The sequence below is a fragment of the Hyaena hyaena genome, unplaced genomic scaffold (genome assembly GCF_003009895.1).
Source record: "Hyaena hyaena isolate Hyena2069 unplaced genomic scaffold, ASM300989v1 scaffold_78, whole genome shotgun sequence".
Taxonomy (NCBI): Eukaryota; Metazoa; Chordata; class Mammalia; order Carnivora; family Hyaenidae; genus Hyaena; species Hyaena hyaena.
In genome coordinates this window covers 3,040,699-3,063,630 of record NW_024080710.1, presented here as the reverse complement: position 1 = coordinate 3,063,630, position 22,932 = coordinate 3,040,699, and the positions used below count along the sequence as shown (strand labels likewise).

The window sequence follows — 22,932 nt, the reverse complement described above, 5'->3', positions numbered from 1 at the left end:
CCTTGAACCCTTTTGTTTAAGGGTTTTAATCAAGGTTTCATTATATAGGCATGATTGGTTAAATCACTGGATGTTTGTGATTAACTCAATCTCTAACCTCTTTCCACTCCCCAGAGTTTGGGTGATGGAGCTGAAAGTTCCAATTCTCCAACCATGCATTGGCCTTTCTGGTCATCAACCCCCTCCCCGCCAAGATCTGAAGCTGCCCATGGGCCCCCAGCTGCCAGTCTTCATCTTATTAGCATACAAAAGTCACTCTTATCACTTGAAGATTCAAGCATTTTTTGGGAGCTCTGTGCCAGGAACTAGGGACAAAGAGCAAATATTTATTTTTTATTGTATAACAAGATGGGAGCCTAAATCTGGTCCGCATTTCTACCTTGGCCAAGTGCCAGATTAAAATTTTCTGAGTAGTGTAGTGTTAATCCATATGTGTATGTGTATATGTTTTCCAAGATATGATTATAGGTTACCATTATTAAGTCTAAGGAGAATGCAAGTGGAAAACAAAAACAGTAACACCTCTCAAAGAGCTCAATTTTTAATGAAATACAGAGATTTATTCTCAGAGAAGAACTCTATATATCCAGTCTACGTTGCAACATATATTAACACTAACAGTTAATTTAAATTAATACTTCTCGGGGTGCCTGGCTGGCTCAGTCAGTAGAGCATGCAACCCTTGATTTTGGGGTTGTAAGTTGAGCCCCATGTTGGGTGTAGAGATTACTTAAAAATAAAATCTTAAAAAATTACTGTATCTGAAAGATAAAATACAGATGACAGAATATATACAAATTTTTATACTGCTTTATATTTATGCACCCCTCCTGTTCCCTTCTGCCCCCAAGAGCACTATAGACTTATGGCGCTGGTCACTGCAAAGAAGGTATGCCACAGGTTAGTTGACAGGCTACATTTAACTTATTATCATGGAGAAGTCAGCTCTATCATCTACTGCTTATGCAGAATAGCTCTCTTCTGGAGTTGAAGATGTAGAATTAGATTTTAAAATAAAAATGACTGTCATAAACAGTAACCAAATAGGTGCTCACAGCTCTGAAGATGTGGTTTGGGGGATGAACCTTTGGATTGGGAATGTCCTTGCAAACCCTGGCGATGGACTCCCCCTTGGTAAACTATGCAGAGACTTTGAGCTGTTACAGTTGGTCCCTGGTAGGCTGTGTTCAGAGAGGTCCTTTTAGCCATTTTTCCTTTTTTTATGTTCACTTATGAGGGCTGAATTCATAGTTTCTATCATTGTATATGTGTTTTTAAGACAGAAATGGATAGAGCATATAGAGGTAGAAGCAGTTTTTCTTGACATGTTTCATAGTTAAATAAAAGAAGGGAGAAAGGGAGCTCAACATGGGACAATTTTCCAAGAGGGTCTGTTCTCTTAACAAAACTTAATAGAAGCTGGATGGGGTGAGGCTGCGTCTGGCTCCTTATAAAGAAATGAAGATGCTTACTCAGCATCTGGTCCTGCTATCAGCAGAATGCCAGTGCCCAGCAGGCTATTAAGCCCCCTTGAGACAGAATCCACATTAATAATGAGCTGTTAGTTCTTTTACAGAGGTGTATAAATTTATAAAATGTTAGTGATATTAGCATTCTTCTAAAATTATTAATTTTTTCATTAATTTCTTAGTGATTCAACATGTCTGTGGAAAGATGTGATATAGAGTCTGCTCTAGTTTATTAGGTATACTAACCACTACATACTCTTCTAATTCACGTAGGGAAACAGGACATGATTGGAAAAGTCTTTGGGCGCCAAAAGACTAAAGCAAACAGAAGGATTTAGGAAAGTCACCATTAGTGGGAATCTTAAAGAGATAACCCGCAAAGAGAATAGGTAGCCAGAAGGGAGAGTTCCTGACCTGGAGTATACTCCCTACTAAAAGGATGAAGAAGAGCAAATCCAAAGACTTTAAAAAAAAAAAAAAAAAAGGCTTTAAACGAATCTGGAGAGAAAGGGAGATGAACTCAGATAAACTCACAGACCTCCCTAGTATATAATACAGCAAGAGTGAATTAGAGAAAAAGAATGTCTGATAGATAATAGATACTCAGTATTTGTTTAACGGGTGAATTGTATGTGCCAGTGAGCAGTGACTGCACATGCTCAGTGTCCTGGTGAGTCATTCATTTCGTAAATGCAGACTTTCGGTGCCCATGTGCTGTGTAACCTATGCCCAGCGTCTGGGTGGTGATGGGCAGGAAACTGAAAAACAAAAACAGAGTTTAAACAGAGGATAAGCTAATGGTATATTATTTTGGATAAAGTAGAGACTGAAAGAATAACTGACCTGCTATTTGGCTTTCTGTAATGATCACTTAAAAAAAAAAAAAAAGGCAGGACAGGGAGAGAGGGTATGTTAGCTAGTTTCAAGCGTTGAAGGGATTTCAAGGGATTTGAAAAAGGGATAGATCTTATTCTGCATGATGCCAGAGGACAGAGAGGAAGAAAACACCCGCCTCTGTAACCAAACTCCCTGAATATATCTTCACTTTTAGCTACTGGCAGCTCACCCTCACTTTCCAGGTGAAACACTGAAGTTGCAAGCGAGTGAGATCGTCCAGGGAAAGAGTGAACAAGAGAAGGCGAAGAGCGAGTCCGCAGGGATATCCTTCACTATAAAAGTGACCGCATCCACCATGTCATTAACCATGTTTGTAAATGACAGATATAATTTTGATCCTGTCATTTATACATACTTCTTTTTGTTGGTCTCTTGTAGGAGTGATTCTAATCAAAGCCTGGATTTTAGAGCTAGTGATTCCTGTGACAGCAGCTCAGAAGATAACCCTGAATGCCCACAGCTCCCTGAGGAGCCTCCTCTCTTCCCTTCCTGACATTGTATACACTGGCTGTGCAAAGTGCGGATTGGAACTGGAAACAGATGGGAACAAGATCTATAAACAGTGCTATAGCTGCTTGCCTTTCACTATGAAGAAGCTGTACTACAGGTGAGGAGTCAGGCAAGCCCATGGGATGGAAGATACTTATTATTATAGGACCGGAAATGACCAAAAACTCGTATATATCAATTCTTACTTTCTAAAGAGAACTAACTAGAGCTAAATCCAAGAGAATACATTTTCCCCTGAATGATAAATGGCTATTTATGAAATAAAAAATAAAAAATTATCCAGTAATCACAGCAGGGATTTTTAAAAGCAGTAATGGGGAGATTTTATTGTCTTCAAGCAGCTATACTGAAGAAAGTTTTTATTTGGTTTATATTTTTAACCAAGATCCAGATGGCTCATGATAAACTGATTTCCATACCTTAACATATAAGTGGGATTTAAAAGTTAAAAGCATTCTATGATCTAACCTCTCAGTTATGGAAGCTAATGAGATGTTTAACTTTTCTGTGCCTGTTTTCCCAACTTCACATTAGAAATTAAGGATTGCAAATGTTCTTTGGTAAAATTGCAAACCATCCCAGGGGAAAACATGTTTTTCAAATAATAAATGTTCAGAGTTATGGATAATATTTTTCTTACCTTCTGAGTTTACGTACCTTTACACAATAGTCATCTGTGTCTTATGCTCTTTTCTATTTCTAATTACTGCCGTATTTAAAAACTAAATGCACATGTACTCAGCGTGTTATCCTGGTACACATTAAGAACATTTTCAGAAGCTTAATCCATAACCCTATCTCCCCTTACATACATGTGTTATAAATAAGTAAGTACAATTTGCTCTTACTCTGTAGAGGAAGATCCAAAGCAGAAAGTTCCTCCCCATCAACCCCCTCCACCACCAGTGCCACTTCATATGTAAAATTTAACGTGTAAGACATTATTTCTAATATCAACATAGAAAAGTTTAAAAGATACAAAAGCCTTACAGTGAAAATATCCCCTACCCCCTGCCTCCACCCAGTGGGTCCTGGGCCTCTGTCCAGACATAGGCCGTGCGTGTGCCTGCCCAGATTTCACTTCCCTGTGACACACAGCACTCTCTCCCCGTCTCATCGTTTTCACTTTGGAAAGCAGTGCACATCAGTGGTTAGGGAGCGTTCTCACACCTGTAGTTGGCTGCCTTGTGTTCTGTACCTGAATAGATAGAATATATTGAACTGGTGCCTTGTGGGTAGACAGTGAGGCATCCCAGTGTGATGGAATTGCTAACAATATTGCAGTGCACGCCCTGAGACACATGCTGCTCCTCTGAGTGATTGTACGGCTGCAGGCTAGCCTCTGTGGGCTCCTCACCTTGACGGATACTGGCAGGGGGCCTTCCGTAGACGCTGGATCAATTCCATACTTCCTTCACCAGTGTATGAGAGTACCCACTGCCCCATAACCTTGCCAACAAGAACCATGCTCCTCAACCATCTAGTAGTTGGAAATGGTAGCTCATTGGACTTTTAATTGTATTTCTCTCATGAGAAGTGAGTTTGAACTTTTGTTGTTGGTGGTGGTGGTTTAAGAGCTATTTGCTTTTACTTTCCTGCAAAGCTTTTTTCTATGTTTTCATGACCTTTGCCATTTTTCTATGGGTAATTGTAGGAAACCTTCTAGTGAAGACATGAGCGCTTTTTTTTTTTTTTTTTAATTTCTATCCAGGTTAGCAGATAGTGCAATAATGATTTCAGGAGTAGGTTCCAGTGATTCATCCCCTATGTATAATACCCAGTGCTCGTACCAACAAGTGTCCTCCCCAATGCTCCTTACCCATTTAGCCCATCCCCCCACCCACAGCCCCTCCAGCAACCCTCAGTTTGTTCTCTGTATTTAAGAGTCTCTTATGTTTTGTCCCCCTCCCTGTTTTTATATTATTTTTGCTTCCCCTCCCTTATGTTCATCTGTTTTGTATCTTACATTCCACATATGAGTGAAGTCATATGATATTTGTCTTTCTCTGATTGACTTATTTTGCTCAGTGTAATACTCTCCAGTTCCATCCATGTTGTTGCAAATGGCAAGATTTCATTCTTTTTGATTGCTGCATAATACTCCAGTGTGTGTGTGTGTGTGTGTGTGTGTGTGTGCATGCGTGTGTGTGTGTGTCTCTGTGTGTGTATATATAAATACCACATCTTCTTTATCCAGTCATCTGTTGATGGACATTTGGGCTCTTTCTATACTTTGGCTATTGTTGATAGTGCTGCTCTACACATTGGGGTGCATGTGCCCCTTCGAAACAGCACACCTGTATCCCTTGAGTATATACCAAGTAGTGCAATTGCTGGGTCATAAGATAGTTCTATTTGTAACTTTTTGAGGAATTAAAATGGACTCTGCATAAAAACCCAGTGCTCTTTGAAATGACCTTGTATTTAAGTATTTCTTTAATTTGAAAACCTTGTTGAGGGTCGTGTGTTATTTGTTGTTTTGTAGGCCAGCTTTAATGACCATCAGTGATGGAGTACATAAAGTTTGTGTCCATGTAGGATCAGAGCTGATTGAGAAGATACTACTTAACATTTCTCCTGACTGGCTCAACACAGTTGTTGGTAAGGGATCAACATGCCATGCAGAGGCCATTCTTTTCCAGGGTGTCCACAGTATACTGGAGCAGAAAAAAACACTATGCTGTAAATTAAGGGTTTTTTCTTTTCTATCCACGTAAAAGCAGAGGATAATTTAGCTTGAGGGAAACAAAGAGGACATCAGTTGGCAGATAAGACCTGCCCTCTACCAGCTGTGCAAGCTAAGCACTGTCTTGTATCTCTGGGGTTCTTGAGTGGTCCTGCCCCTCTCCCAACAGTAGGGCACCCCTGATGGTCTTGATCCTGGGTGGTTTCCTGCCCCTCCCCCAGGAATGGGGGGATTTTTCTTTCACCCCCCCACCCCATCCTGTCTTCAGCCCTGGGGCAATAGGATTTGTGAGTCCCTCCCTTGAGCACTTTAAGGCTCTTGTTCCTTAAAGGAAGGGGAAGGGGCGGGGCTGGGAGTGGTTTGTGTTTTCCTTGTGGCAACTTCTCCCCTTCTCCAGGCCTCTCCAGGTAGAAGCATTCTCTCTGTCCTGCCCCGCATCCAGGCTTGTGAGCACCTGGGAGGGATGAGAAAAGGTCGCGAGGGTACAGTGACACTGGCCTACACTAGGCTTTTAGCAAGTCCTTAAAATTGTAGCTCACCCGGCTGAACATGTGCTCCTGCTCTGTCTCCTCTCCCTACAGTGGGCATGGCTGCCTCACTGCCTCTGCCTTCTTAGAGGCTCAGTAAATTGTGATTTTGTAGTTTCTTCAGTTTTTCTAATAATTGTTAGGGTTGGAGCCATGTTCTTTCCAGCTTTTCACATCCTAACTGGAAGTCTCTCTGTTCTTTTTTTCTTCCCTGTCTTTATTAACTTTCATTCTTTTGGCTCTTTCAGGCCTTCTCTCAAGGTTCTTTGTTGTATTTTCAGTCTTGTCTCTTCATTTTGGGCACAATACCAGTTAGTCTCCATTTCTCAGAGAAGCACTGTCATCCTCAGATCAAGTATATATCTGTATTTTGCCCACAGAGTCAAAGTTGTCCTTTTAGGCATTAATTAAATTGTAACCCTAAGGGAAAATGTGGGCACCAGTTATAAAATGGGCATCAGACCATTCAAATGATAACTAATCTTGATTTTTTTAAGCTTATCCAAGTGAAAATACAAAATAAAATAAGTATTGTAAGAGAATTCTCTCACCTCCAAAAATACATGATTGGCTGCCCAGGAGTCTGTAAATGTGTTCCAAGAAAGGCTGGTGGCATTGGTCAGGGAGCAAGTGTAGCTTGACGTGTGCCTGGTCCATCTAGTGTGGACCACCCCACTCAATAACTGGATTTGATGTCCAAAAAAGCAAAAGGAAGCATATAGGACAAGTGTAAAACTACAGTGACATAGCTATATCTATAATTTCAGTATTTTTATATTATCAAGATTTGATATTTATTGAGTAACTGATTTAAGGTTCTGTTATATAAACTATATATATATATGTATGTATATAAAATATACATATATGTGTCTATAAAACATACATACATATATACATATATGTATATATACACACATATATGTATATAAAACTGATAAGGGCTGTAGACTGGATAAAACGAGTTCTTTTCTGACACGGACACACTCCTTTTGTTTCAGACTTGAGTTAAGAAGATGCTAATCTCAGTTCTTTCCTCTGTTGTTTTAAGAAGCCAACAGCTGTGCCAAAATAGGAAATGCTTTCAGTGTGTCTGTGACCTGCAAGATTTGTGGGCCATCATTGTAGAGTGTCTTCTGCACCCATGACTAGAAAGAGAAGGGATGGAAAGAGAAATTTAAAGTGGGTTTGGGGCTGGAGAAAGCAAGGGGGAACAGTGAACCCTTCGCTGTGTGCGTTTCTGTCATTGGGCAAGGGACGCTAAGGGCCGTGTGTGTTTCCTTGTTCCCTAGCCCCTTCCTCAGAGATCACGTACGGCATGGTCGCAGCAGACTTGTTCCACGCGCTCTTGGCAGACGGAGGGGCACCTTGTGCTGTGAAGCTGCAGAGCCTCTTCGTGCTGGATGAAAACAGCTTCCCCTTGCAGCAGGAGTTCTCCCTCCTGGATTTTTATCCTGACAGGGGAAAGCCCATGCCCGGTGCCCTTCTCTGAGACCCCGTGAAGAAATCTCAGGTACAGGAGGGACCACTGGAATGATTTGTCTCAAAATAAATGAATGACAGGGATTTTCCTTGGATTTTGAGAAAATATATTTTTTTATACGGAGAATTGTGTTCAATATATAAATTGAAACTTTTTTTCTAAGAAAATTCTGTGAGGTTTTCTGTTTGTTTTTTGGTCTTTTCCTTTCCAGCAGGGTCTATTAATAAAGGCAACATGTAGCAGTGCCCTGGGAGTTAAAGTTTTGCTCTACTGGTCCTGCTCCATTCCAGCTATGTGGAGCTTCCAGCTAAGTCCACAGGACACAGACGGAAGCCGTTTCCTCAGGAGTTGTTTTTCTGCCCTGCTCGCAGGCTCCCTGGCTTTCCTTAATCCTACTGTAAGGAACTGCCGATGTGAAATGATCTTCTTGGTTATAACCACACATGACAGTGGGTTAGTTGGTAGAAGCCTGTGTTTAGACAAGTTCAGGACAAGCTTATCTCTCTATAAAGAAGCATTTGAAAACGAAGGGAACGAGATCCTGCTTCACCTGGTGTTATAAAAGGAGGAACTAACTATGTTGTTAGTTCATTTCTAGGATCCGATTGCCTTACTGAGCTGACTTACTAACAAACGTTTAGCCGTTTGCTCTCTCACGATTGTAGAAGGAGCTCGTGCAAAAGAGTGGTCATGATGAGGAGGTGGTGCTTAGCCCGGATGTTTGGAGTATGCTGAGGGGTAATAGATCAGTACTATTGCTTGAAAATACCTAAGTTCATAATTAAATGAACAAGTTTGTTTTTCCGTGCATGTACTTGTAAAAATTCTTTTGGTTCGTTGAAATTGTTTTCTCGAATTCAGGGTTTGTTAGATTCCTTTTTTTTTTTTTTTAACTTGGCTTTTCTAAAAATGAACCTCAGGACTTTTGTGATCCTCCCCAAAATAATAGCAAAGCTGTGTGTGAGAGAGTGCCCACATACGAAAGCACATCTTTCTGTGGAGGAGGTCAGGAGTTTTCAGCAAATCCTCGGAGCCATCCTTGACCAAAAGAAAAGTGGGGTAGGGGAGGAACAGGTGCTTTGCTTGGTGAGTTAATTCCTGGGGAAGTAAAGGGATTAAATGAAATGATTGCTAAGGTTTTATCCAGCACCCAGTAAGGTGGGTAGAAAAAGTTGTCCCTGTGTGTCCCCAGAGGTACTGGAATTCAAAGAGAACAGTTGGTGCTCCCAGATAATTCCTGTGACGGGTGATGACTCTCATCCCAGAGCTGATGTCTTCTAAGCCATGCTTTTTCGGCTGTAACCACAGGAGAAGCAAATCTGGAGTTCTGATATAAAATCCGCCCAATCAGGGTGAGCCCACCAAGGACACTATTCTCTTAAACTTGCCCTGCCCCACTTTGTCCTCAAGATGCGGCCTAATTCTTTTACCAACCAAAGCGTAGCTCCCCGGAATAGATGGCTCGTCACACCCTCTTGGGAAGAAGTCTTTAAGCCATTTCAAGTGAGACGCAGAGTAGCAGGTCACACCAATCTCTCTTCACAGCTTTTGGTACATAGTTCATGGGCTAACACAGATTTCCAGGAACCCTTATTCAGGCTGAAAATGACTTCCTGTGTCCCAAGGAAATTATCATCTATTTAATTGGGATCAGGGGAGCCACAGCTCCCAGGTATATTCCTTATCTGAGATGTACAGGTAAGTATATTTAACCTACTCCATAAATGTTTATAAAATTCAATTGGGTAGCCTAAGAATGTCAGCCAATCCAGCATTCTGTATCTGGCAACCCCATAGTAGACATTTGAGGGAAACATCCTCTTTCATCTTTGGACAGTCCGGCCGAGAGGGACAGCTCTCCCGTCTTAGAGAACCATTAGTACTTGGTATTAAACGACAGCTTCTCCAATAGCTGTTAGAAGCACCCACTGTTCTCCACACTAGTGAGATCTATGCTAAATCTCCTTTTATATCTTGAGGTGGTTTTTTAGGGGTGGGGTTTCTGATCTTCAAGAGGTGGGACAGAATCGAACACGTGATCCACCTTGCAGGCTTTTGCTGAGAATTCACCATAGACAAAGCACTGGGAATTTAAAGACAAATAAGAAGGCCCGCCTTCAGTGAGTTCATAGGCAAGCTGGGAAAGAAATATTTAAACAAAAGTTTATCAATGCTAGAATTAAATCTGTGTGGAAAAGGCAAGAGAAGTCATAGAAGGATGAGTTTATTTGGACCGTTGGTTGCAAGTGATCACAACCCAACTCACACTAGCTTGAGCAAAAACAAGGGGAAGATACTGGCTCATATAACTGAAGGTAGTACTGGCATCCAACTACAGTTGCATCCATTGGCTTAAATTTTGTGATCTGGTCACCCCACCCCACTAATTCTTTCTTCCCCTTCCCTTCAGTTTTTTCCATTGTTTCTCTTCTTGCCCTGCCCTCTCCCTCTCTCCCGTTCCCTGTCTCTCCCTCTCTCCCGTCCGGTGTTTCTGTTTCCCTTTCCTGTCCTTTCTCACCTATCATCTTCCCCTTCTTTTTCTCTTTCCTTCCTATCTTTTTCAAGTTTATTGATTTATTTTGAGAGAGGGAGGGAGAGGAGGAGGGCAGAGAGAGGAGGAGAGAGAGAATCCCAAACAGGCTCCACAGAGCCCGATGTGGGGCTTGAACTCACAAACTGTGAGATCATGCGTGACTCAGCCAAAATCAAGAGTCAGCCACTTAACTGACCAAGCCCCCCAGCCACCCCCTTCTATCTTCCCTACCTATCCACATGGAGAAAAGATGGCTATAGGAAGCCCCAAGCTTTCTTCTTTACAGAATGAGAGACTTTCTTTTTGTGAGTGTCCGTATAACAAATTTCATGGAAGCACTCTGAATCTGCTTAGGTTACCTACCCCTCCCCCAGGTAACCAAGGGTGGGTGGGACACGGGGTTTGAAAGAGCTAGAACCACATAGGATGAAAGGAACCTTTCCTTAATGGAAGGAGAGTTCTAGGCAGACACAGCTGTGTTGCTGCTGTGGAAGATGTAAGAAGGCTTCATAGGGGAAATATTTAACCTGCCTCTGTACATGTGAGATGTGTTCACCATGAAAACAGTGGTGTGCATAAAATAGCATGGCATATTTGGGAAATGGGAACATCTCAAATGGGACTGAGAAAAATGAGCTCCCCTCTCCCCCAGAATGCATAGGGGAGACCAAAGACACTTCAGTAAGGACAGGACATCTCTAAAGAAATCCTTACTCGTAAAGCATTGGAGTGTTTATCTATAGGTTCAGTTTGGTATTGAGAAAAAATATTGATTTGTGCATATAGCACTGAATTATGTTTATCTACTGACATTACTGAGATCCTGTACCGATTTTTGAGCCATGAAATAGAGTAACACGAGGGTGCTAGGAAGCCATAGCCAAGTTCTATTGCATTCCAGATACTTGACTGGCCATTGCAATTCAGGCTTTGAAATGTGGTTGGTTATGATTTAAAATGAACCTGGAAATTGAATCTAAAGGTATCAGTGATAAGTTTACTATAACACTTCATGTCCTGAAAGTCACATTCATGGGGTTTGAAGCACATCCCCAGAGGGCTTTTATTTCATATGCTGTTGTGCAAAAAAGAGTGGACTCTATAGAATTTTGATAGAATAGCTTTCTCACAGTGATCATAAACTATCATCCTCAGAATTTTTCTAAACTACTGTGATCCAGGGCCATGAGTTATTTATAACTAGTCTTACATTACTTTAGTTTCAGTATAACCTAAATAGGCGACTGAAGGCCTATTATCTGGCTTTCTTAGAAGAAAATCTCTCTAATTTCCCAGAACAATATACAATGAAGCAGAAAATGTACCATCCCTATATCTTCCATTTTAACATTAAAAAAAAATTTACTTAGAGCACAAGCTGGGAAGGGGCAGGGAAGGGAGGAAGGGAGGGAGGGAATCGCAAGCCCCTGGTGTGAGGCTCCATGTGGGGCTCGTGAGGTTCAGTGTGGGGCTCGTTCTCACGAATCTTGAGATCGTGACTTGAGCCGAAATCAAGAGTAGGACGCTCAACTGACTGAGTACCCAAGTGCCTCCGTTTTTCGTTTTAAATGACAAATTTGTATTCTGGAGGGTTTCTAGATGGTGCAGTACAGGCAGAATAATTAGAATAAAGTGTCAGCTTTCCTGGGAGTTTAACTCTGGTCCCCATTATAAGGTCTATAGCGTGAGGAATATATGAGAGGGATGGAGGTTTGCCAGTTAGTTGTTATTCTGCCTTTGGGGGTCTTGATCCTGGTTTGTTATCAGGACGTTGACTCCACCCACTCAAGGAATATATTTGCTAAGTGTGAGCTCTCTGCTTCCAAGTAGAGGAGGAGGTACTGCCACTGGAGGGAGGGCATGCACTGGCGCTGAGATGACCCCTCCCCATATCCCCAGTCCCCTGAGGCTCAGCTCCTGCAGCGACTGGGGGCAGGGAGGAAAGGACAGGGGGCAGGAGTTTTATGACAAACTGGCTTCCTACAGCGACCCTCTCTCTGTGATGGTCCTGACCACAAGTGCCTTCTGTGCAGCAGGTCCCCAACACGCCTCTTTCTGCCCCGGGTTCCAGTTCACCTCTTTCTGTAGCGGGTTCCAGTTCTCCAGAGGGCTTCCCTTTCTTCTACAGCATCTGCACAGGGTCCCAGTATGGGAGATCAACTGTCTGCCTCCTCTTCCACCCCTCAGCTCCCTCCTGGTGTCACCTCTTCATGCCGGCTCCTGTCTCTGATTCACTTCACTCCATGCTCAGATAAGCACGAGGCAGCTGGTCAGCAAATTCTCTGCATAACCAGACATTGGACAGGCTGAGGGACTGTCCTTATTTGCATAGTGTGTGTAGTAGAGTTCAACTTATATAACACTGTGATCATACCCTGTGGAAGAATCTTACCAGTACGGTACAGTAATTTCCCTGGGTGAGGAATCAGGGCCTGGTTTTACTTTCTCCTTTATTACTGTTTTTTTGTTTTGTTTTTTAGTTTATTTTTATTTATTTTGAGAGAGAGAGAGAGCAAGGAGGGAAGGGGCAGAGAGAGAAAGAGAAACAGAATCCCAAGCAGGCTCCTGTGGGGCTTAAACTCACAAACCATGAGATCATGACCTGAACTGAAATCAAGAGTCGGCTTAACCGACTGAGCCACTCAGGCACCCCTTGTTTATTACTGTTTTTATCTGATGGAATCACTAGGAAAATTTCCCTTATTTCTAAGGAATACAAATTCCCCCTATTAAAAAGATTACTTACCAAATACAGAAAAAGATGATATGGTTTTGATCACAGACACTAACTCCACCTGGTAGATGTAGGTGCTTCATGGGGTGGCAGGCAGGCACACAGGGACACCCCCTCTTTGGGCTGCGTCTATACTATTTGGTTTGATTCCTGATTACTCAGCGAGTAGGTAGGATACTTGACATGATCTGGGCCAATCAGATTGTTTTCCTGGAATTAAATTAAGATTTGTATACAGTAAAGCACACAGGTCTTAAATGTACAATTTGCTGAGTTTTGACAAATCTATACATTCATGTAGCCAGTACCCCAATCAAAATTTAGATTTCCATCTGTAAAAGTTTCCCTCATTTTCACGTGGAGTCAGTCCCCACCCATGCTAGGCAACCACGTTTCTGATTTCTGTCACCATAGATTAGTTTTATCTGCTCTTGAACTTCACGTAAATAAAATTGTATGGTCTGTATTCCTTTGCGACTTGCTTTTTTCACACAACAGTGTTTTTGAGATTCATCCAAATTTTTATGTGACTCAGTAGTTCTTTTTATTGCCAAGTAATATGCCAGTGTATGAATGTCTTGCATTGTCTGTGTTCCTACTGATGGTCATTCGGGGTGTTTGGAGCTCTTAACAAAGAGCTGCTGTAAACATCTTTTCACAAGTCTTGTTGTGGACATCTGTTTTCATTTTGGGGTGGGGGAGGATAAATACCTATGACTGAGATGGCTGGTTGAAAGAATAGGTACATATTTAACTTGGTAGGAAACTGCCAAATGGTGCTCCAAAGTTGCACAGCGTCACACACGAGCTGTGTATGAGGATTCTGGTCGTTCTTCATTGTCCCCATTGGGTTACGTCAGTCATTTTTGTTCCAGCCATTCCATTGGGTGTGAAGTGATACCTTGGGGCTTCACTTTGCATTTCTCTGATGCCTCGGGGCGTTGAGCAGCTTTTCTTGGGCTTATTTGTTGTGTGTGCATCTTTACCTGTGGACTGTCTGCTCAGGTCATTCACACATTTATTTTATTGGGTCGACTGCCTTTTCTTTTACTGATCATATGTATGTTCTAGCTAACAGCTAGGTATGTGTAATTATATTTTTGACGTGCCTGTTCAGCATTAGAAATGATGGCCACGTGAGTTCGGAAGAAAAAAGAAATGTGTAGTTGCAACAAAGTCTTAAATAAATTAAGATGTCACTACTTTAAATGTCTGGAATGTATACACAGAAAAATAATCTTAGGGAACCAACCAAAAATATATTGCTAATATATTAATTACATATAACATAAACTTAAAAAATGTAAATGTAGTAATATACTACTATATAACAATAATATACACTTCTAAATATAATAAAAATAATCATGCTTGCAGGTAAAGCCAGAAACATTAAACACTTTATTTATTTAAAGGAAATGATTTAAAAACCATGAAGGAAATAAAAGGGAGATAAGAATCAATGAAACATTATACCATATTCCTGCTGGTTGAAAAGATCCGATATGCAGAGTTGATTCAATATTAACCAAAGTCCCTGAGGGATGGCATATAGAAGTTGATAAATTGATTTACAAATTAATTGAGAAGAATAAAAAGGAATGTAAATATTCTAAAAACTAATTGTACACTTTACGTGGATGAATTGTTTGATTTGTGAATTATATCACCATAAAGCTATTAAGAAAAGAATAGGCAGAAAAAAAATTAAGCTAAAACAAACAAAAATAAAGTAAGCAAAACAATGAAAAAGACCCATGGTTTTGGTGTGTATAGTATATTAAGTGAAAAATCACTTTAGGAAACAGTACTATAGGGATGCCTGGATGGCTCAGTCAGTTAAGTGTCTGACTCTGGTTTTGGCTCAGGTCATGACCTCACATTTCGTGTGATCAAGCCCCGTGTCAGGCTCTGCACTGACAGCGTGGAGCCTACTTGTGATTTTCTCTGTCTCTCAAAATCAATAAACAAACATAAAAAAAATGAGTAATGAAGACATGATGGTATTAATATAAAGATTCACTAATGTAGCAGAAGGATCCCAGAAACACACCCAAACATACCTGGATGCTTCATTTATTAGCTACGTGCTACCACAGATGAGTGGGGAAAAGGATAGTCTTTTCAATAAATGGTGCTGGGATTATTTGATATCCCTATGGAAAAAAAAGAAATTGAACCCAAAACTAGAACTTCTACAAACACCTGTTTCAAGTACATTTTATATCTAAATGTGAAAGGCAAAATAATAAAAGCCTCTTGAAAATAGTATAGAAGAATATCTTCCTGATCTCAAGGTAGGAAAAGTGTTAGAAGGTGGAGGAGGGACATTAAAGTATCCCCTAAACTGAGAAGGCGCTTTGAGACCAGAAAATGAAATGGGCAACTCCATATAGTTTACACAGTTTTTTTTTTTTAATTTTTTTTTTTAAATTTATTTCTAGAGAGACAGAGAGACAGCATGAGCAGGAGAGGGTCAGAGAGAGAGGGAGTCACAGACTCTGAAACAGGCTCCAGGCTCTGAGCTGGCAGTCAGCACAGAGCCTGATGCGGGGCTCGAACCCACGAATCTCAAGATCATGACCTAAGTGAAAGTCGGACGCTTAACCGACTAAGCCACTCAGGCGCCCCTAGTTTACACAGTTTTATTCAGGGTAACTTACTGACGTGGGAATTGGGCGGGTGATGATCAGAGCAGCACAGCTATTCTCCCCAAAGTCCAGACCTTATCCACAAATTGTCTACAGTGAGAGGATGTGCAGAGATCACCGTGGTGAGGACAGAGGGTTTAACACTTAACAGACCTTGTGGCACCATCTGTGCGAGAATGAGGGGAGGGGAAGGTGGTTAGAAACTCTATTGTCTCTATTAGCTATCTAAACAACTTCAGAGAAGACAAGAGCAAGCCTTCCCACATTCTGGTCAGGGCATAATTCAGTCTCCAAAGGGATTAGAATATGTAGCCCCAAAGGGGTCTTTGTGTGGATGTGAACAGGGTGGATGGCCGAGGTGGAGTCCGTATTATCAGCACTCCTATAGAAAGGCTTCTTAAAAAGACACAAAAACCACTAATACAAAAGATGGCTTCAAGGGGGGCCTGGGTGGCTTGGGTAGGTTAAGTAACTACCTCTCAGTTTTGGCTCAGGTCATGATGTCATGGGTGTGAAATCGAGCCCTGCGGCTCTGCGCTGGGGTTGGAGCCCGCTTGAGATTCTCTCTCTGTCTGCCTCTCCCCTGCTCACACGCATGCCCACTCTCTCTCTCAAAATAGATTGTTTCATTTCAATACATTAAAATTAAAAACTTCTATTTATCAAAAGAAAGCCATAAAATGGGAGGAAATTAACCACAATTATATTAGTAATAATAATTAAAAAACAAAAACAGGAGCGCCTATGTGGCTCAGTCGGTTAAGCGTCCGGCTTCAGCTCAGGTCATGATCTCACGGTTCGTGGGTTCTAGCCCTGCGTCGGGCTCCGTGCTGACAACTCAGAGCCTGGAGCCTGCTTCGGATTCTGTGTCTCCCTCTCTCTCTCCCCTTCCCCCGCTTGCTCCCTGTCTCTGTCTCCAAAATAAAATAAAGACATAAAACAGAATGGGAGAAAAAATTTGCAACACATCTAATCAAAATGAATTCCTACAAATCAATAAGAAAACCACAAATAACCCAGTAGAAAAGCAGGTAAGATCCATGAGCCAGCACTTCACAAAGGAGGAGACTCAAAATGACCAAGTAACACATAAAACATGTTCAGCCTCCTTCACCATCAGCAGAGTGCAAATTAAATTCACAATGAGGTACCTCTGCGTACTAAAAAGAATGACTAAAATATAAAGACTGATGATACTAATGATATCAAGTGTTGACAAGGATGTGGGAGCAATGAAAACCCACACTGTTGGTGAAAATGTGAACTGACTGGTACATTGACTTTGGAGAACAGTCTGGCTTTATCTACCAAATTGGAAGATATGCAAACGCTATGATCCAGCAACTCTCTTTCTGATTTTATGCCTCCCCAAATATATAATTAATTCAAAACATAATGTGGAGTGAAGGAAGCCAAATACAAAAGAGTGCTTCCTTTCCAATTCCCTATATAAACTTTGTAACAAAAAAACCTGTAGCATTTAAGCCTGCGTGGTCAGGTAATAAAAGCAAAGGAGTGATTTCCACAAAAACCAAGTTAGTGGTTACTTTGATGGGGTGGGAGAGGTGTGTTTGGCAGTGGGCGCAAGGGACGATTCTGGGGACACTGGTTTACCAGTTAACCAATTTTCTAACCACTTAAATCCATCTTTAATGCGTGCTCTGCAGTGAGTACGCTGCTGAACAGCAGAGGAAGCTAGAGGCACATTGCAGGACGCAGGCACTTTTCTTGCTAGTTCTAGTAGCTGTACATCAGTCACGATGCGGGTGTAAGGACGCTAGATGGCGCTCTGCGCCTGCCACAGGGCCTGATCTCGCGGTCCCTAGGCCACATTGGGCTCATGTCTGGCTCTGTCAATCACGTTCCCATGACTTTCCTGACATGGACACTAGAGCTTCCGCCCTCTCCCTCTGGTCTGCACCAGTGCCCCCACTGCCTTGCAATATCCACCTTCTGGAAATTTGTCTAATCAGGTTAGTTAATCAGCAAACTGGTAAGAGCATATAATCAAAACAAAGGGAAGACAAGAATCAGATCTGGTCACTTGCAGGATTATACTTTACCATTAGTGGAGATGAGCACATAATTTACACAAATGGAAGGGAAGAAGGGATGAGGGGGAAAAAGGAAGAAGGAAGGGGAGAGAAGAGAGGAAGAGAGAGGAGAGGAGTGGAAGAGGGAGGGGAAGAGGTAAGGGAGAGAAAGGAAAGGTAGAGAAATGCACAGCCTCACTAGCAGCTAAAGGTGCACAAACAGAAACAGCTTACCTAATAGGCACACAAAGTTCCTTTAACACGTCCCTGGCGGTGGAACTGTGGTGGCACTTTGTGTTGTCTGGGTCTTTTTTGGGGTTTCTCTGGCAGTATGTAACAGTGACACCATTTCAGACACCTGGAATCTGATAGAAATACCAGCTTCCTGGCTATGGGGCCCTGAGAAATGGTAGCCCCTCCCTGATGCTTGCATTTATCCTCGCTTTTAAAGTTTATTTATTTATTTTGAGGCGGGGAGGGGCAGAGAGAGACAGAATCCCAAGCAGGCTCCGTGCTGTGAGCACAGAGCTGGACGTGGGGCTCGATCCGGTGAACCATGAGACTATGACCATGACCTAAGTCCCATCCTTCACAGACTGAGCCACGTGTTCATCCTTTCTGAATGTGGGGGAGTTACTACTGGGCTGCTGTGCAGATTTAACAAGCTGAGACATAAAGACCTAGGTCATATCCCAAGGGCTAGTTCCTTGCTCCCCATTTTGACAGTCATCCCCCTTTGAGAAATATAGCACTTGAAATAAAAGCTGAAAGTGAGGAGGGGAAGAGTGGTCTGGGCAAACAGTTTCATACTTAAAGGTTAGGAGAAAAACAACAGGCAAGTATTATGATCTGTCTTCATAATGGCATACTAAATTCAGTTAAGGAATATATCCATCAAGGGGTGCCTATGTGGCTCAGTCGGTTAAGCATCCGACTCTTGGTTTCAGCTCACATCATGATCTCACCATACATGAGTTTGAGCCCTGCATTGGGCTCCAAGCTGATGGCTGGGGGCCTGCTTGGGATGTTCTCTCTCTCCCTCTGCCCCTCCCCTGCTCATGCTCTCTCTCAAAATAAATAACAAATAAACTTTAAGAAGGTTTTAAAAAGAAATATATCCATTATGTTGAAATTATGGGATGCAATCAGCATTCTTTTTTTCCCCCCCAGTGACCCATTCAAACCTGCTCAGCAGGTAGCTTCTCCCTGCCCTTTGGATAAAATCGAGGGCGAGGCCCATGACTTTTTTGATCTCTCTTAGATAACAATAAATTTTTCCTGTGTCTTCATTTTTAAAAATTTTTAACTGTTTTATTTATTTCTGAGAGAGAGAGAGAGAGCGCATGAGTAGGGGAGGGTCAGAGAGGGAGATACAGAATCTGAAGCAGGCTCCAGGCTCTGAGCTAGCTGTCAGAACAGATCCCGACGTGGGGTTCGAACCCACGAACCATGAGGTCATGACCTGAACCGAAGTCAGATGCTTAACCGACTGAGCCACCCAGGTGCCCCCCCCAACTTTTTCTTTAAAATTTTCCTGTAACTTCTATTAAAAAAAAAAAAAAACACAGGCTGTGTTCCACACTTAAAATGTCCAACCTCATGTAGTCTGAATCCCCAAGTTCATTTAATGTTCGAGCTTCCCCTCCACTCCTCCCCTCACCCTGGCTCCTGCCTGTAGGAAGGAGGCCGCAACAGGAAATGGGCAGGTAGCACTGTTTTCCTATTCCTCCATCTTGTGCTTCCATACCTTCTCCAACTTGCTAACAGAGGCTTCTGGCTGTCCTAGTGGGGGCAGGGAAGGGGCACAGCCCAGAGACCGCCTAAGGGGCGGGAGAGGTTCTCCGTGACAAGTACTGCAGTACTTGGGGACTTCAAGAGCCTCCTTGCCCTGCGGATCCTTTATCTAAGGTCCCCTTGACCGTGGTTTGCCCCAGAGAATGGGATGGCATACAGCAACCCTCCTCCCTCCCCCCACCATCCCCTTTAAAGGTCTTTATTACATTGTCAGGAAATTGTATTTCCCAGACAGTCCTATGAACAGTGTTCCAGGTTGGGTTTGCCAAATATGAGATAACTGGGTGAGACTAGAGAGCAGAAGGAAGGTAAAAATCATTCTTTTCTTCCTTTGACTCTGACACTTAGGCCAGCAAGATGCTCCAAGCTCCAAGCTCTTGTAGTAATTTGGGCAAAGCGTTCTACAGTGAAAAAATCAGGAAAAACATAACTGGCAAATGGCTGTGCACTTTCCAGTCCCTCGTCCACTACAGGATAAGCAAATGGGCAGCAGTGGCCGACATACGGTGTCTGAGGTTTGCCCCATCACTGATGGCACCTGCACAGCCAAGCACAGGCCCCTGGAGTGCCCTCGTTCCTAGAACACATAAGCAAAGTGCTTTGAATTATCACCCCATTTTTGACCCCTCCCTGCAACTATGTCGAAGGCCGTGTAGTTTACAGTTCCTCTCATAAAAAGGCATAGTTTGCCTCCCTGTCCTTTGATTTTGAACTTTTGAACACACCTCTGCCAATGAGATACTGAGTAATAACACAAGCAGAAGGTAGAGATTCATTTGCCCTTCTGCTTCTCTAGGAAGCGAATCGTCTCCTGGGTAGCTGTTGGCCCTCCGGCTTTTGCTCAGAATGAACAAACATAGAGCAAGCCTGGGTGAGGACCTGGACCCAGCCAGACCTATTGTTTGAAAGTGAGTTGCCTAATCTAGATTGGCCTACACTCAGCTGGCCATAGATGGATGAGAAATAATTGCTCATTTTAGTGTGACACTGAGATGTGATTGTCTGTTATGTGCCATTACTGCAAAAATGGGACACGCGCAATGTTTCTCCTTTCCGTTTCACCAGCCTTCCCAGGAACTGTGTAATCAAATTCCCTGTACGAACCATTGAGATGTTGTGATTGTTTGTTATATGCCATTACTGCAAAAACAGCTAACTGATGCAAACAACTTTTCTCCTTTTAGCTTCGCCAGCCTTCCCATGAATTATGTAATGAAATTCCCTGTATGGAATCAGTCTTTGCTGAGCCTCCCTTTTCTGGGAATTCTGAGAAAAAAAAATTACTTTTCTGCTTGGGGTAGACCAATGCTCATGCCAAGAACCCCTAGAAAAGCTCAATAAAATACAGAAAACCTCTTTTTAAGTTACCAGAGAGCTGCTAAGTTGACAAGCATTTGATGGGCCATGATCTCAAAAGAAGGAAAACATGAGGAGGTGAGCTGACGTTCTGTGAGCCACTTTTTCCTTCAGGAAGTGTGCTGATTCCTGTTAAGAGGCTGGGCATTTGGCCAATGAGCTGTGGCTATGAGATAGAAAAGGCAGCTGAGTGTCTGGAGCTGGAGAGACAAGAAATTGGAGATTGGGATTGCCAACGCAGCAGGGACAGAAGGGGCTGAGATGTTGAGTAGAAAGGAGGTAGAAAAGTAATTCTGACACTTTCCCCTTTGAGGCATTTGCTGAATTATTGAAGCTGTGAATTAATCTATGCAGAAAGCCTATGAAAGATGACAGGTCTTTTATTTTTTTCCCCTTCTCTCTTTCTTTCTTTCTTTCTCTCTTCTTTCTTTCTTTCTCTTTCTCCTTCCTTCCTTCCTTCTTCCCTCCCTCCCCCCATTTCCTTCCTTCCTTCCTTGCTTCCTTCCTACTTCCCTCCCTCCCTTCCTTCCTTCCATTCCTGACAATAGTATGATACTAAGGAGATAAAACTTGGGAGTTCAGGACCCACCAAGGAAGAGGAGCCCAGTAAACACACCAGAGTCTTCTTTAGTATTCAAATGGTATCCTTGGAAGACTATACTCTAGAAATGTGGGAAAACCAGAGGTGGTGATAGAGCCCTACAAAAACTGCAACCCAGACTCCAGTGATTTCATTACCAGACTGGATTAAGGTGCTCTCTCCCCATTCTGTTGACCAGAGGATATAGTAAACCTCTCTGGAGGAATTCTGTTTCCTGGAGCTACTATAATTTATCATCATGGTCAGCATTTGACAATATATTGTCAGGCATGCCAAGTAACAGAAATAAAGGGGGGAACATACACAATAAAACTGATCCACCAATGACACAGATATTGGTGTGATTGACAAAATAGAAACTTTCATCAAAGAACTGGAATAATTTACAAAGTATCAAATGGAAATTTAGAACTGAAAAATGCAGTAATTGAAATTAAGTACTCAGCATATAGGTTAACTACAATTAGACCTAGTGGAACAAAATTTATTGAAGTGTAGGAGGGTAGTATAAAAACTCTAAGCTGAGACAGAGACATAAAGAGAATGGAAAATGCAGCTGAGTGCATAGGAGTCCTGTGGGAACTGGCAGAAAGGTCTAATATGTGTGCAATTGGAGTCTCAGAAGAAGAGGAGGCGGAGAATGGGGCAGAAATTATATTTGAAGAAATATGGCTGAGACTTTTCCAAAACTGATGAAGCTTCATTACTCCCAAGGTTTATAAATAAAAAGAAAATTGCGTGTAGGCACACCAGTCTCAAGCTGCTGAAAACCAGCAACAAGGAGAAAATATTAAAAGCTGCCAAGGGTGGGAGGAGAGGGAGATACATTAGTTTCAAAGGAGAAACAATAGCACTGCTAACTCGCTTGTCAACAGAAATGATGGAAGTGAGAAGACAATGAATACCATTTTTAAACTGCTGACAGAAAAGAAAATGTCAGCCTAGAATTCTACTTCCACACACACAAAAATCCTTTAAAAATGAATTTGAAATAGAACATTTCTATTCAAAACTAAGAAAATTTGCTGTGAGCCCATCTGCACTAAAAGAAATACTAAAAAGAATTCTTCACGGGGGAGGAAAATTATCTCAGGTAGAATCCCAGAAATGTAGGAAAGAATAAGAAGCAAAAGAAAGACAGCTATGTGGGTCAATATATATGGATATTGATGGAACATGGTAGTAATAGTAGTGTCTTGTTAGGTGTAAAATATATGTGGAATTAAAATGAATCCTATCAATACCATTAAAAAATGGGGGTAAGTAGAGACTGAGCGTTCTAAGATCAGAACATTGTCTGGGAAGTGACAAAAAGTAAAATTTGTATTAGACTAGAATATATAATAGATATCTATATATATATCTTTTATATATATACATATATTTTATATACATATATATTCCCATATATATATATGGGAACCACTAAGGGAGTAACAGACTGTGTAAGTAGCGACATACAGATGGGAAGAGGCAGATTAAAAAATGAATTAATCCAGGGGTGCCTGGGTGGCTCGGTGGGTTAAGTGTCTGACTCTTGATTTTGGCCCAGGTCATGATCTCATGGTTCGTGAGCTTGAGCCCCACATTGGGTTCTGTGCTGACAATGAGGAGGAGCCTGCTTTGGATTCTCTCTCTCTCCCTCTCTCTCTGCCCCT

General features: G+C 42.1%; 1 protein-coding gene across 5 annotated transcripts in view; it reads left to right on the top strand.

Annotated features, from left to right (window-relative positions):
* The window catches only part of SHLD2 (shieldin complex subunit 2), a 70,620-nt gene that overhangs the window by 45,529 nt on the left and 2,159 nt on the right, over positions 1 to 22,932 (top strand). For 2 of the 5 annotated variants that reach the window (XM_039233720.1, XM_039233724.1), the window contains 3 exons: positions 2,745 to 2,973; positions 5,362 to 5,477; positions 7,382 to 7,678. In XM_039233720.1, the coding sequence (XP_039089651.1) occupies positions 2,745 to 2,973; positions 5,362 to 5,477; positions 7,382 to 7,581 (545 nt within the window). In that variant the 3' untranslated portion in view covers positions 7,582 to 7,678. Of the gene's footprint in view, positions 1 to 2,744; positions 2,974 to 5,361; positions 5,478 to 7,381; positions 7,679 to 7,783; positions 8,416 to 22,932 lie in introns of those variants that run through there. The other 3 variants (XM_039233723.1, XM_039233722.1, XM_039233721.1) reach the window with 3 other exon arrangements.